The sequence below is a fragment of the Falco naumanni genome, chromosome 6 (genome assembly GCF_017639655.2).
Source record: "Falco naumanni isolate bFalNau1 chromosome 6, bFalNau1.pat, whole genome shotgun sequence".
Lineage (NCBI taxonomy): Eukaryota > Metazoa > Chordata > Aves > Falconiformes > Falconidae > Falco > Falco naumanni.
The window spans coordinates 256482-272573 of record NC_054059.1 but is presented as its reverse complement, the minus strand read 5'-3'; the positions used below and the strand labels follow the sequence as shown (position 1 = coordinate 272573).

The following is a 16092-nucleotide window of genomic DNA, read 5'->3' as shown; positions in this document are numbered from 1 at the left end:
TTAGGACCTGATTCAGGAGAGGTTTTATGGCCCCCAGCAGGATAGAGACCCTTTCAGTAGGTCTTTGTCAGATACCAGGTACAAGAATCTAAAATTGCCATGACCTCATAACCTGATAGTCCAGGCACGTTCCTAAAATAAGGCTCATAATTCCGAGCATCAGGAGCCCTGCACTTGTATCTTCCACTTCCTGGTATTAATAAAGTATCTTTAAACAAACAAAGGGACACACAGCATGAGTTAAGCTCATATCAGTGCTTTCACAGAACAAACTACAGAAACTAATTTCCACAGGTTGCTTCCATAATGGGGAACCTAGCCGAGGGGCATACCTTTCTGCACACCTGATACGTGCCTAAGCAGCAGTGAGGGTGTAACTTCAGACATGGTCCTGGGTTTAGTATTTCCTACTGACTACCTTTACATAGCTTCTCATTTGGTAGAGAGGGTTTCTGGACTGTTTTTGTTTTGGATCCCACTCCAGGTCATGGGTACCAAAATTCTAGGCACTACAAAAACTGCCTAATTTTCCGACACTGAACTTTGTTGAGCATATCCCTTAAATATATACCATAGACTTAATTAATGAGGAATTCTCAAGCACACACTGGGTTTTAAACTTTAAGCAAGAACTTAAGTCCAAATTAAGTCCATGTGAAAAAGGAAAAATATTCCTGAATCCTTTCTTAAACAGGATTCCTAAACATGAACTGAAACTAACTTGCAGATTATTTTTTTTCCTTACAAATGAAACCCAGTAACTAAAACTAAATGGTTCCCAATGACTGTCATTTCTCACACTTCTAATAATGACCTAAATATTTTAAAACAAGTCTCTGTCAGCTCTATGTACACAAAAAAAATTCCCATTGATAGGTGTCAAAATTCCCAGACCTGTAACCCTATAAACTTCAGAATAAACTCAAGATGATTGGTTAGTGCAAGTATTCAAGTTCTTACCTTATCTTTTGTTAAAGCGTGTTTCTTGACAATTTTGGGTTGATTATTCAGTGTAGTGATAGAACAGTTATACTGACCAAGATCTGCCTCTTGTACAGTTTTACCTTTACCTGCTCTTCCCAAAGGCACAGGTTTTGCAACCTAAGAAATTAGACAGGAAATTAGGAAAGGAAATATGCCAATTCTGTATTGCTTTGCAGCCTACAGAAAAGATGAATGTAGGTGGATTTTTTTCCTTTAGAAAACAGTAACTTAGATAAATCAAATTAACTGGTCCCTGATTTGTGGTATAAGACTACCTTCTAATTTTATATATCATAAACTCACTGTCAACACCTTTGAAGGATCAACTGAGAGCTAAAAGAAATAGGAATGATACAAAATTCCTGTACAGAGCATATACCAAATAATCTATTCTAGTATTGTATAAACACATGCATTTATCAAAGGGGACATAGCTCCCCATGAGTCAGTCTCTGGTGCAGCCTACCACCTTATGATGTGGTGAAGGAGCTGCTGCACATCCCCCATCACGTTAATGGCAGCAGCATATCCAGACTCTAAAGGAAAGAGACAACCAATGCACGTCCTCGAGTAAGTGCAGCGATTGCTAGAAGCCAGCAGACCTCTCTCTGACAGAACCCATGAAGTTCCCATGTTACACATGTCTGCCAAGAAGCAAGCACAGGGGCCCAGGTACTCAAAATACTCTTAAAAGCCCCACAGACATCTGCACTCAATGCAACAATAAAGATGAAGAATTAATTATGAGCAAAAACTGGCGTTTAGAGAAGAGTACATTTTATACAGGATTAAGTATTTCAATGAATACTCTTCCCTAAATATACAGGAACAGATGCAGGATGGGGGAAGAACCACTCCCAACCCACCCCCATTACTCTCAAATGAAAACCCCAAGTCCCACAAAACCCAGAGCATATGCCTTCAAAGGAGCACAGTTCCTCAGTGGCTAATGGAGGCACTCTGTGAAATGCTGAAAATGCCAGAAAAAATATATATTAAAAGTCTTATCAGTTTTTAACACTGTCTTATCCCATAGGTCACTTCAGCCCAAGGGACTCAGGTTCTCCAGATTCAAACCAATAAGCTAGAATGTCATTTTCTTGACCTTCAAAAAAGTTTATAATAAATCTATTCATCTAAGTATATACTAAACCTACTACTAAATTAAGCTCATCTCAGACTGACATATACTGTAAATTACCATGGCCATTTATTCCAATTCAGACTAATTTAAAATACATGCACTTGTGATCTTGTATACCTATATATAAATAAAATCATATAATGAACAGATGCGTGGCAGTACATGTATTTATGGACAAGCATACATTTTTTAGACTTCAAATGAAAACTGTGTGTATATATATAAGTATCTTCATAGAATCATAAGAGTCATTTAGGTTGGAAAATACCTTTAAGATCATCGAGTCCGACCATTAAACTAGCACTGACAAGTCCACCACTAAACCATGTCCCTAAGTGCCACGTCTACATGTCTTTTAAATACCGCCAGGGCTGGTGACTCAGCCACTTCCCCGGGGTAGCCTGTCCCAATGCTTGACAACCCTTTCGGCAAAGAAATTTTTCCTAATATCCAATATAAACTTCCCCTGGCACAACTTGAGGCCGTTTCCTCTTGCCCTATCACTTGTTATCTGGGAGAAGAGGCTGACACCCACCTGCCCACTTGCCTTTCAGGCAGCTGTACAGAGCAACAAGGTCCCCACTCAGCCTTCCTTTCTCCAGGCTAAACAACCCCAGTGCCCTCAGCTGCTCCTCATAACACTTGTGCTCCAGACCCTCCACCAGCTCCGTTGCCCTTCTCTGGACACGCTCCAGCACCTCTACATCTACCTCTAAGTGAAGGGCCCCAAACCGAACCCAGGATTCAAGGTGCAGCCTCACCAGTGCCCAGTACAGGGGGACAGTCACTGCCCCGGTCCTGCTGGCCACACTGTGTCTGACACAGGCCACGATGCTGTCGGCCCCCTTGGCCACCCGGGCACACTGCTGGCTCATGGTCAGCTGGGTGTCAGCCAGCACCCCCAGGGCCTTTCCCCCCAGCAGCTTCCCAGCCACCCTTCCCCAGGCCTGTGGCGCTGCCTGGGGCTGGTGTGACCCATGGGCAGGACCCGGCACTGAGCCCGGTTGGAGCTCATACAACTGGCCTCGGCCCATCGATCCAGCCTGTCCAGATCCCTCTGCAGAGCCTTCCTGCCCTCCAGCAGATCAGCACTGCCCCCAACTTGGTGTCATCTTCAGACTCACTGAGGGTGCACTCAATCCCCTCGCCCAGATCATTGACAAGGACATTAAACCGAACTGGCCCCAGTACTGAGCCCTGGGGAACACCCTTGTGGCCGGCCACCGACTGCATCTAACTCCATTCACCGCCGCTCTCTGGGCTCGGCCAGCCAGGCAGGATTCTACCCAGAGAACAGCACACCCGCCCAGGCCATGAGCAGCCAGTTACTCCAGGAGAATGCTGTGGGAGATGGTGTCAAAGGCTTTAATAAGGTCCAGGTAGAAAACACCCACAGCCTTTCCTTCATCCACTAAGCAAGTAGGTCACCTTGTCACCGGAGGAGATCAGGTTCGTCTTGCAGGACCTGCCTTTCATAACCCCATGCTGGCTGGACATCATCACCTACTGCTTGTCCTGTACGTGCCACATGACGGCACCGAGGATGACCTGCTCCATAACCTGCCCTGGCACCGAGGTCAGGCTGACAGCCCTGTAGTTCCCCGGATCCTCCTTCCAGCTCCTCTTGTCGATGGGCATCACATTTGCTGACTTCCATTCGACTGGGACCTCCCCGGTTAGCCAGCACTGCTGATAAATGATGGGACGGGGCTCGGTGAGCACTTCTGCCAGCTCCCTCAGCACCCTCGGGTGGATCCCACCCGGCCCATAGACCTGTGTGTGTCTAAGTGATGTAGCAGGTCACTGACCATTTCCCCTTGGATCATGGGGGCTTCATTCTGCTCCGCAGCCCTGTCTTCTGCCTCAGCGAGCTGAGTACCCAGACAACAACTGGTCTTACTATGAAAGACTCAGGCAAAGGTGGCATTCAGCACCTCAGCCTTTTCCTCAGCCTTTGTCTCACTGTGTTTCCCCCTGCATCCAATAAAGGATGGACTTGGCTCTCCTTCTGTTGCTAATGTATTTATAGAAACATTTTTGGTTGCCTTTTACGGTGGTAGCCGTACTAAGTTCTAGTTGGCCTCTGGCCCTACTAATTTTCTCCCTGCATAACCTCACGACACGCTTGTAGTCCTCCTGAGTGCACTGCCCCTTCTTCCAAGGGTCAGAAACTCTCCTTTTTTCCTGAGTTCCAGCCAAAGCTCTCTGTTCAGCCAGGCTGGTCGTCTTCCCTACCAGCTCATCTTCTGGTACATGGGGACCACCTGCTCCTGCACCTTTAGCATTTCCTTCCTGAAGGATGTCCAGCCTTCCTGGACTCCTTTGCTCTTTAGGACTGCCTGCCAAGGGACCTGACTCTGTCACCCACGCTCCTAAACAGGCCAAAGTCTGCCCTCAAGAAGAGCAAGGTAGCTGTTGTGCTGATCACCTCTCTTCTCCAAGAATTGAAAACTGTAATTTCATGATCAATATGCCCAAATGGCCTTCTACCATCACATCATCCACAAATCTTTCTCTGTTCACAAACAACAGGTCCAGCAGGGTGCATTCCCTAGTTGGCTCTCTCACCAGCTGTGTCAGGAAGTTGTCTTCCATGCACTCCAGGAACCACCTAGACCCTCTGCTGTACTGTATTTCTAGCAGACATCTAGTAAGTTGAAGTCCTCCACGAGAACAAAGGTTAGCCACTGTGAGACTCTTCCCAGCTTCTTACAGAATATTTTGTCTGTCTCTTCATTCTGTTTGGGTGGTCTATAACAGACTCCTACTATGATATCTGCCTTGTTGGCCTTTCCACTGATTCTTACCCATAACACAACCCTATTGAAACCATCATTAAGTTCTAAACACTCCCTAAACACACAGGGCTACCCTGCCAACTCTCCTTCCTTGCCTATCCCTTCTGAAGGGTTCACAGCCATCCATTACAGCACTCAGCTGTGTGAATCATCCCTCCATGTTTCCATGACGGCAACTACATCACAGTTTTCCTGCTGCACAACAGCTTCCAGCTCCTCCTGTTTGTTGCCCATGCTGTGTGCATTAGTGTAGATGCACTTCAGTTGGGCTGTTGATCCTGCCACATTCTTAGGGGGAAAAGCCCTAGTTCCTGTGCGAGCATTCTCAGGCCGTTATGTAGTTTCTAACACATCAAGAACCCTTATGTCTTTGCTGTCACATGGATCTCCATTCCCTAACTCCACTGAGATGGCAGACTGAATCACCTTGCTAGCACAGTGTCCCTCAAACATTGGCGTGCTGTCCCCAGGCTTATTTCTAGTAAGCCTGGTTCTATCCCTTTCCCCCTTCAATCTAGTTTAAAGCTCTTTCAATGAGCGCTGCTAACTTCAGTGCAAAGATCTTTTTTCCCCTTTAAGACGGGCTGACTTAACCTCAGTGACACCTCCAAACTAGAGCAACCACAGTCCTCGTTATTGTTCAGTTCCTCTCGCCGAGCCTCAGGCCTAGGATGCCCAGGCACCCAGGAGGGTGGGCTAGCCACAGAGGGGATGCACCTGCCGCACCAAGCAGGAACTTGTCCCCATTCCCCCTATCCCTTCAGTCACTGTGTTCAGCCAGGCAGAGATCAGGTACAGAATCCTGGGTTACCATGGGTCCTGTCAGCCTGTCAGGCCTGTCCCAGGGAAGGTAGGGTGCCATTCCAGTAGTCCATCTCTCTCTCTCGCACTCCCTAGTACTCCTCAATCTACTCACCTCCTCCCGGAGCTTCGTCACTAAGCGGAGGAGTTCCTCTGCCTGGGCGTACCTCCCACAGCTCTGCTCCCCGCTGCCATCCGTAAGGGTGTGAGAGCAGGGCACACCCTGCAGCCTGGCACTTCCATAAAAGTATGTAAAAACAATCCACTAGAAGCAGTAGTTATTTATTACATATTCTGTTTCTTACCCTCTCCTCTATTATAGGTAGTGAAAGATCAATGAAAGGTTCTTTTACTGTTGAAATCTTGAAGAAAAAGAGAAAATGCATATTAAATGCAAAGAACATGATAGGAATTTATCACATAGCTCCCTTTTTAAAATCAAATTATTATCAGAAACTATACAAAAAGCAAATTAGATACAAGATGTAACAAACTACAATGAAGAACTTCCCACAAACATTTTTTTTCAATGTATTTTAAGTTAGATCTGATTTTCTTCCTTAACACTGCAAAATTTCACCATACAGACACAAAGGGCAAGGCTGTTCATCTGGGCAGGAACTGGACCCAGAAGCAGTACGGTGCTCAGTTTCTCTGAGCTCCAGATGGATTTTTAAGTCATGTGGGCCTTCTAGATGGTACAGTTCTGCAGAAAGCAAACTTCTAGAGTTTCCTGGACACTTCTGTGCAGGTGTTTGACCTCATACACTGCTAAGCAGTAAGGACTGGCTAATGACAGTCAGACGACAGGTTCTAACCCGATGCTTTCAGAAAAGTTTAAGTCAGCCTTACTGGTTACAACCAAAAGCTTTATTAGAATTTTTCATCCCATAACATATATTAGTAATTGTTAAAATAAAATCAATTGCTGGGCAAAAGGGGATTGGAAAAACAAAAACCACCTTGTTTTTCTGTACTTTTAAGTTTTAATTTGCCATCTATAAGCCATACAAAATCTAAGCTGAAACTGGAAATATCTGCCAAACCACACCTAAAAACATTCTCTGTCAGCACTTTTCATCTGCCTTTATGACTAGACCATCTCATCCAAGCCTGTTCCTTAAGCTCTCTCCCTTGCCATTCTCAAATTCCTTCCAAAACTGACTCATCTTACCTCTGGAAAGGCTGTGAAAAATAAGGCCTTAAAAAAAATACGAATCATGTTGTGCACGTAAGTTACCAAACACAGTCATGCCCTCACTTACTGTCAGTGTTGCCCTTCTCTTGTATTTGTGACCCTATCTTCCACCTGCAACATTTGATATGGACCGTAGGCATAATTTTTACCTGTTGTGTGAAGGACTTGGCACAGTTTAGGTTCCAGTAAGGCAATAAAGATCAAAAACTATTTGAGAGCAAAACTATTGTAACTATGACGACTGACTGCCTGATGAGTGATGTTCAAACAGGGGTTCCTCTAAAGAGTGAGTCTGCGTGAACAAACTTTAATCAAACATATCTTTGCCAATGCAGCCAAAGGAAAGTGAATGCTAAACACTCCCTCAAAGGCTTACAGCTAGCGAAGTCCCAAGTCCTGTGCAGGCAGAATATAAAAATCCAGCAAAAATAAATGAGACACACAAAATACATACAACCTCTATTTTTTATATAGTCAAAGTTCTTCATTGAGACCAGCAGCATATAAGTGTAATCTGCACATCACACACAGGAAAGTTTACCTGGCACTGCAGGACTGTGCTTAATTATTCAGACTGATTGACTTACTTAATCTCTATAATATGCAATATAATGTTTTAAACCAAACAGAAATGTAACATTCAGTTAGAAAAGTCATGCAAATAAGATTTTTCTCTTCCAAAGTTAAAGAAAATTATAAGGATCATGGAAAGCATTTATGATGAAATGTCAGTAATATTAATTATGAAAGGAATATGCTGTTCATTAGGGTTATGTTAATTATCAAAAATACTTTAAGTGGAAAAAAAAGTCATTTTAGCATTTCCCCACTCACACTAATTTGAAGTAAGTAATTCCCAATTTTCAGGCATATCCCAGAAAAGCAGACAGGAGGATTTGTTTTAAGATAGGTAGATGTTTTAAAAATATCAAACAAAGTTGGGCTATAACACAGATAATTATAGAATTTGGAACCTCCAGCCTTAAGTCAGATGTAAAATCAAGCCCAGTACTTGAATCCTTTTTGAATTCAAAGGACTCCTCTTCTTAGGTTTGGGAGGATAATGCTTTAAAGAAGGAATAAATCATTCTAAATGAGAAACTTTCAATAAAGTCTTGTTTTTACAAACAAACAAGTATAAAATTGGCAATACAATTTTATACTTTCAAGACAATGTAATCAAACCAGTATATGATCTATTCCACATCAAACCAAATTCCAGAATACCTACATTTTCACATTCCTCACACATGACAGTGCTAGTCAATTCACCAACAAAGATCCTATCTATGAAGTTCATCTTCACACCCTCTCTTCCATACGCTGAAAAAACATTGCCTTTTTTAAATGTGAAAAATAACAGATCCAATGCCACACTGTAAGTACAACAAAATTCTAAGATATATTATGAAAGCACAATTTTTAAATGTATTCAAAATGTTTTGAACACAATAACTAATACATCGTATACTGTATTATCTCAACATTCAAAAATATTTTAATGAGATGGTTCCCTTTTCTCTTTCCCTTCCCGACCTACTGTAACAAGATAATAATACTGTACCTCTCAAGAAGCAGCCTTTTAAATAAAATCTGTTTTCTTTTGAATATGTAATATTGTATTGCCTTGATATAGACACTAGGGTAGCAGACAGGTTGTCACCCTTTCTGAATGGTTTTTGAAACTATAAAACTCTAAAAAACGTGACAAAAGCCTGTTCTAATACATCTCTATGACTTAACTGTTGCAGATTTGGGAAGGGTGACTTTCAAAAGAGCTTAATCATTATTAAGACTTTAATTAAAACAAAATCCCCCAAATTAAAACTTTTGTATAAACATACACACACAGAAAAATTTAAAAACCTCTTGTTTTGAAAAAACATGCCTTCTTTTGAAACAGCTTCCTATCTTGGCTTTGTAATCATATTTAAAGTGCTCGCAGTATTAGTCAAATCTGTTTTATTTATGGGAAGTGGCCTCTGAGTGATACAATAATTGTGACTATACAACAAACTGAAGATGCAGCAGGCTATTTTAGAAAACAAAATTAAATTCTATCTATCATTAGAGGAGACATTATAAATACAGTGGAAGCCTTTATCCTGGATACAAAGATGCAAATCAGCAAATACTAAGCTCTCTGAACTTTAGATACACACTAGGTGGCACCAGAATAATACAGAATAAAAGTCCTTCAACTACATCGGGATTGCTGTTGCAATAGTTATGAAGGAAATGGTATTTAAAAACCTGTGCATTTTTTAAAGTTTTCAATAAAGCATTGCATACCTTTGACTCTTCTTCTAGTTTCTTCATCTGCTGTCTTAGTAGTTGGATTATTAAATGCTTTTAAGATACCAGTTTGTATACGCTATAATTAAAAAAAATATATTCAGCAAGTATTTTAAGTGTAAACATTCTAAAAACTATGATTAGATTTTATCTACTCTTATTTCCATAAAATAAGCATAACAGTATTTTAACAGTATTTTAAACAGCATTTTAACAGTATTTTAAAACTACTGTTGTTATTCACTAGCAGTGTCAAAACTACATGAGCTTTTCAGTACATAACCATCCAAAAACTTCCTGCCCTTAAAAAGGGAGCCACTGGAGAGCACTCAACAGGTTACCAAGAACTACGAGATTTTTAGTGAACAAATACCATCTGTTTCTTCCCCTGTTGGGGGGTGGGGGGGTGGAATATACTGAAGAACGGACTGTTACTGATTGACTAGGATACAAAATACTTGAAGGCAGCTTTTTAATATCTTTCAATAGCCAGATTCAATGACTCCATTTGGGCAGTATTTTTATTACTTACATTTATTTTCTAACACTGCACATTTCGGACTTATGGTAGAAAACCTTAGGAGAGATAAAAAACTTTTTATGAATCCATATAAATGTCATCACATTTGCTCAAAACCCTGTAAAAACTACATTTTTCGAGAGAAGAATCAGGAAGAAGCAAATTCATGCCGGTGAGCTGTAGCTGCACCTCAAGACAACTATTTCTCAGTTGCCCTGGGACGAGGAGATGCTGTGTTCCTCAGAGGTGTCCCCTGGCAGCAGAACTGCACGGGCCAGGACAAAAGGCAGCTCAGCCCAACCTCCGGTATGCGGCACGGAGGGAAGCAGGAGGATGAACCGCACAGGGGACCACTGTAGCGTGCATGACCCAGGCTTCCCTTTTTCCGGGCAAAGGTACTGGCTCTCTAATCCACAAACTCCAGTAACATGTCTGAGTCTCCCGTGTCACTGCGCAAATGGCATTTATAGTTAAATGTGTTGCTGAAGTCACGCTTAGAGCAAAGTACCAGTCTAGAGACAAATGGCAATACCAAACTTTCTGCAAGTTAAACCCTACGTCATAACATGAAAATAATAATAAATAGCTCCTGTTTGCAGGGAGCAAAGTACACTTTCAAGCCATATATTACAAAAGTGTCAGGATGACAGACAGCATTAGAGGTCTGATTTCCAGTTCAGGCACCCATCAGACCAAGTCATACTCCGACCTTATGAGTATGTGACCTAGCTTGTGAATTAACTCCTGCTGCCCAGAGCTCAGCTTTGTTCATCTTAAAGCCAACAATATACTAAAAGGACTAATCAATAGGTAATTCATGAAGTTGAGCACCATAAATGGGTTTAGGGCCATAAGCAACCCTTTTGTTGGGATTAGCCCGTTGAACCATTTATTTAGGTCAAAGAAAGACATAGCCTTTGAATGGGCAGGGTGCTGCGGACAATGGCAGCAGACATTAATCAATTAGCAACAGGGTTCAGCCACTTCAGGCCCTGGTATGAAACCATCTCGAGCCCACATTGCTGGAAATGGCAGGGCTATGTCATCCTTCTTGTAGTATCAACAAGCTTTTATCTTAAAAATCCACTTGTGTACATATGCACATTCTAACTTCCTTTACAGGGATAGGAAAAAGTTCAGTGCTGGTGTTGGCTACAAGATACAAAACCACAGAGAAGCAGCAAAGGTGCACTGTGGTTTTTTGTTAGTTACTATAACTAGTACCATGTTATGTGTCATATGTATTCCTCATCAAAACTCTTAGGGTTTAAAATAATTAATCCCAGTAGGAACAGGGGAGCAAGGATGTCCACGTTCAGCTCTCTTGCAGGTGGATGGCAAAGCAGCTGGCTGCCCTTTCAGCAGGGCTGTTCCCTCTTGGGAGAATAAAGTTTCAACGTGGCATGAAAGAGAAAGGTTGGTGGCTGTAACCCCTGCTACAGGATTCTGGTGGCAGACATGCTGCTGCAGGCTGTCCCCAGCCCGAGCCCACGTGGTGGGGAGGCCATGGGGGCTGCTCCTGCCTGTGTCCGCAGGCACAGCGGCCAGCGCTCACCACCTGCTTGACGTTTGCCATTTTGGCACACCATCTACAAGCCCAAACCACAGGATAATCACAAAAACAAAGCAAAACAAACAAAACAAAAAAAAAAGGAGAGAGAAAGCTTTTACTAGTACTGTCTGTGGCGGAGGAGCAGCCTGAGGGGATAAAGACCTGTCTGCAGTAATGCACCATTAGGGCAGCATAAGGGTGTAATTGCAGGGCAGGATGGGACCAACTTCTCCCTGCCTGGTGATGGGGAAAGCAGAAATACTGCCCAAAAGGTCACTTAAAATTCTCACCATCTTCCATTACTCTTTTGCGGTAGCTACGGTAGCTGTCACTGCTCTCTAATAATAACAGATTCAAAAGGCAAATACAAATACAGGAGACTGACTTGAGCACAAAGCACAATCACCTACTAGAGAAGAAGTTTAGTAACTGTAATAATCCTGCTTTCAGTGAATCCTCATTTGTGAGGCAAATATAGTTTCCACCTTTTAACACATGAAAACCAACAAAACAGAATAATAAACTTTCCCCTTGCTGCAAAAACATGGTAACTCTTTTCTAACAGAAGTTAGCTGCTTCTGGTTTGTGCCCTGTTCAACGCAATTTTGAAAGCCTAACAGTGTCAAGGTTTAGCTGTTTCTCCCTGTAGGTTCAGTTCTGTTTACGATCAAGTATACTGCTGACAAGACCAATATATATTAATATATTCTAGGAGGATGGGGATTTGTTCAGCTGTGCTTTAGGGCTAGGCTCAGACACAGCTTTGTATCTTATCTGCAAGATAATTCAGCGCAAAATCATGGCATTCATATTACTAAATGAGAGGGAAGAGGAAGTATGCTGGTCAGTATGAGATTTAAGGCCCTCCTTTTGAGGAGACTTAGAAAAAGCTATTTATCAAAATATCATCTGAAAAAGAAGGGTCCAAGACAGAAGGGTCAGGCAGATGAGATCTGATATGGTCAAAATAGTTCAAGCAAGCAAACACTCTTTCTTGCATTCAACAATGCAGGAGGCAGAAATAATGAAGGAAAAGAAACAAAAAAAAAACCCAAACAGGGGCATATTTAATATAATGAACTATATACTTTGCAGGCTTAGCTGTAAATTTTAAGTAATGAAAAGCAGCACCTTATTTATAAAGCAAGTAGTTCTTCAAACTTTCAAGAGATACATACAAGAGCTTTGCAAGATTTTATTTTTGTCCTTTTTTTTTTCCCGTTGAACTAGATTTCAACGAAAATTGTGGGCAGGCCCACAGCTAGGAGCTGCTGATTTCCATCCCAAAGCTCTAAAATTCACTTTGTCAGCTAAATCAGAAGTCCTACTTCTACCTTCTTGACTCCTCGGAAGTCCTTTTGTTTGATCATTTTATTCTTTTTTAAATAAAGGCAAACAATTCAGATTCCTAAAGTTATCACGATCCAATTACCATACTCTTTCTATTGCTGACTGAAACTTTCATTCCAATCAGCAATTTTAACGTATCAACATGAACATCATTAAAACGTCTTTCAAAAAGTCATTATTTTTCTCAAGGTAACAAAAATAGCCACTCTTACTTCATTGAGTATATCTCTAAAATATTAAGAACATGAAGAACATTGATGCAATGACTAGGCAGCTCTCCATACAGTCAAGTAAGTTTTTTAAAAACACGCACAAAGACGTTACCTTTGTTTCTTCAATCCTCATCGCATCCAACAGATAATGAAGAAGCTCCTGGCTGTCCTGTTGCTGGAACCCCTTAAATCGAGGAGCCCTGTGAAAGAAGAGTAAGGAATTTAGATTTACCTTGGGGGGTCTTAATGAGACAGTGTCTACAGCAGACTCTTGCTGGATGCTGGTTGGCAGTACAGATAGGTACAATCCCTGCCGGACCTCATGGGGTTTTAGGCTGCTCCTCACGTGGCAGCAATGTCATCAACCAGGCTGCACTTTAACCTGGGAACCATTTTGACCCTGTTGGGTATGGCTTGACTAAAATATAGCTTTGCCAGTAGAGTTTCATCCATGATAGCAGCACTGTCCTGACAGACTACACTCGTGCTTCTATATCACCAGCCATTCCCAATGTCATGGAGGAGAAAAGATTTTCAAAGTGCTTAACCTCCCTTGCTAGCTCACCCTTCTCTCTATCAAAGAGAAATCTCAAATGTACATAAAACAGTCTGTATACAGTAAACCAGAAACAGCACTATAATCTGAACTGGAAAATCACGAACTTGAAATGGAAGTCACAAGGCTATTCAACAAACAAGCAAACAAAAACTGTGCATCAGAATCCAAATGAGAATTTCTTAACTTCTTAAACAAAAGTATGCATAATCACCCCTTCCAAATGGCTCCACAGTCAATCAATCCAGTAATCTTTATTTTACTGAACAATGAGTAAGTCAATGAGCAAGGTGGTAAATATCACATAGCATATGAATTTTAAATGCTATTAAGAAAACTTAAGAGAAAATTATGATATCCTGATATATGTAATTTACACTGTATTCACTTACTTTTATTTATGCTATATTTCTTCAATTAATATTACATATATAGGCAATAAATGCTCTAAACATGGGATCTCCATTCTAAGAGCATTTCTAATCAGAAAAGTTAGGGTTTTTCTGGGTAGGAAAAGTTAATCACTCTTACATTATTAGGTAAGAGTTACTCTTCAGAGTTGCTTCACAGAAGTTTAAAAACAGACCTTTTAGCATCATGAATTATCAACTCACACAATATCCACAACCAAACTCCTGCTCTACAGTCTAACTACAATACTTCACACTGAAATTCATACTAAAACATGTAGTATTACCAGAAGCAAACAAAACGTAGCTTCATACCTAAAATGGAAAGAGCCTGAAACCAATGAGATAATCTCTTTACAGTGGTTTTAATTGCAACAATACATTTGAATCCAGATTCTAAAAACTATTGTGTTCGCAAAGACAGGTAATAAATTGGCTACGCACTGTCTGATTCCACCACCCGCCACCCAAAAGCTGCTTATGGGAATTGTATTCCCAACTGGTTTTGACAGCAAAGAAATCTGAGATGACAGAGGTTCAAATTTCACAAGTCTTCTCCACTAATTTAGTGGAACCTTCCTTACCCATCACAACAACAAAACATATCAAGTATTTGTTCCCAGTGCATATTGAATACAAAAACATCACAAATTTCAGCTTTTTTGCAATAACCTGAGGGCACCAAAAACAAGTTACCTGGACAACCCATGAAGATCATAAATGATCCACAATGTTACTGTAATTTAATATTGCTACTTTTCCTATCACCATTCATTTACTTTACTAATCTGAATAACCAGCATTAAAAAGAAAATCCAGATACAATGCTCTTTTCTGGCGCTAATCAGGTTTAGAAGATGGGTAATAGTTTGGTCCATTCCATCCAAACTTTCTAACACTTGGAAGAAGCTTTTAAAGCCTCATTCCCATACTGCATCTGTAAGCACAGGTAGGCAGATAAACCAGCCCCAAGCCCATCAGAACTGCTCCTGCACAACAGCCCCTGCAGGGATTTCCCTTGCCATCCCCACAACACCAGCACAGCATCTCGGGCTGAGCATGTGACGAGGCCTGCAGGAGAAAGGCACAAGGCTGTAGATCTCCAGTTGTGATTTTGTTTGTGAGGTGAATGGTAAGTACCTCTTGTATAACTGTGTGCCACAGTCCTCCTTTTTACAAATAAAGTTGAATGAAGGAGGGGTTTTTTTGTTTTGTGAAATCCACACAAGCTAAACAGTATTAGAGCTGCAACTGAGAAGATACCGCTTCTGCATAAATAGTAACATCATTACTTTTTGGATGTGTGATAGCAAATGACTGCCTGAAACTCCCATACTACAAGCCCGCCTTAAAGAATAATACCTACTGGCTACTCAGGTTAAGCAGACATCTAAATTGCCAAAGACTGCAACAACTTATTTAAAAAAAAAAAAATCAGCGTACTTCCAAACTTTCCTGTCTATAAATTAAAAGTCTCGAAGGAAAGGGTCTACATGCCTTAGCAAATACACATCTGGTGTCACCCTTGTCCTCTCAGACTACACCCTCCTTCAAGCTGTCGTCCTCCATGGTATCTGGCCACAGCACCAGCAGAGACGAGCCAGCTTGTGAGTCAGCCCAAGGACACGGAAGGGACACTGATGCTGGCTAAGTTTGTACCCTTGCGCTTTACTATGTAGGACAAACAAAAACCAAGGACTCCACAGGAAAGGTGATTCTTTTTTAATCTTTTTAGACCACCAGCAGCATCTGTATGACTCTCACAAACCAAAACAGGAAAAACATCTGTTTCAAACTACACTACCATTTACACCAGTGATGTTTTAATCAACTGCACAGGTGTGATATTGCATCTGTTCATAAAACAGCCATTCAGTAGTCCCAACCACTGCTATTCAAAAACCACAGACTCCTTCTTTACTACCGACAGCATCTAAATATACTTTAAATACCGTATTTTGCAGCACAGATTACACAGAAATTAAAAATGCACCTATGAATATATGGACAGATCCTTAAGGTGTTATTCTTACTAAGATAACCATGGCTAGAAGGCTTCTCCTAAACAATTTCAATCTCCAGCATCCTGCAGCCCCAAATGAAACTGCGTAAATATTCAGTATCAACATATCTCTATTCACGTTACCTGTAACTTACTGGCCAAACCATACCTGTCTTTCCAGGCAACTTACCCTTTAAATCTTCAATTACAGTCCTAGACCAATTCATCTAAAATAGGATTTGAAAGGATGTTTTTTTGCATTTCCAGTAA

General features: G+C 41.4%; 1 protein-coding gene across 12 annotated transcripts in view; it reads right to left on the bottom strand.

The window, feature by feature from the left end:
• USP45 (ubiquitin specific peptidase 45) overlaps window positions 1-16092 on the bottom strand; it is a 60356-nt gene that overhangs the window by 6981 nt on the left and 37283 nt on the right. For 6 of the 12 annotated variants that reach the window (XM_040597243.1, XM_040597246.1, XM_040597247.1 and 3 more), the window contains 5 exons: window positions 12967-13054; window positions 9218-9299; window positions 8157-8263; window positions 6033-6089; window positions 961-1101 (listed from right to left, as the gene is read on the bottom strand). In XM_040597243.1, coding sequence (XP_040453177.1) covers window positions 961-1101; window positions 6033-6089; window positions 8157-8263; window positions 9218-9299; window positions 12967-13054 — 475 coding nt within the window. Of the gene's footprint in view, window positions 1-960; window positions 1102-6032; window positions 6090-8156; window positions 8302-9187; window positions 9300-9752; window positions 9797-12966; window positions 13055-16092 lie in introns of those variants that run through there. The other 6 variants (XM_040597249.1, XM_040597252.1, XM_040597251.1 and 3 more) reach the window with 6 other exon arrangements.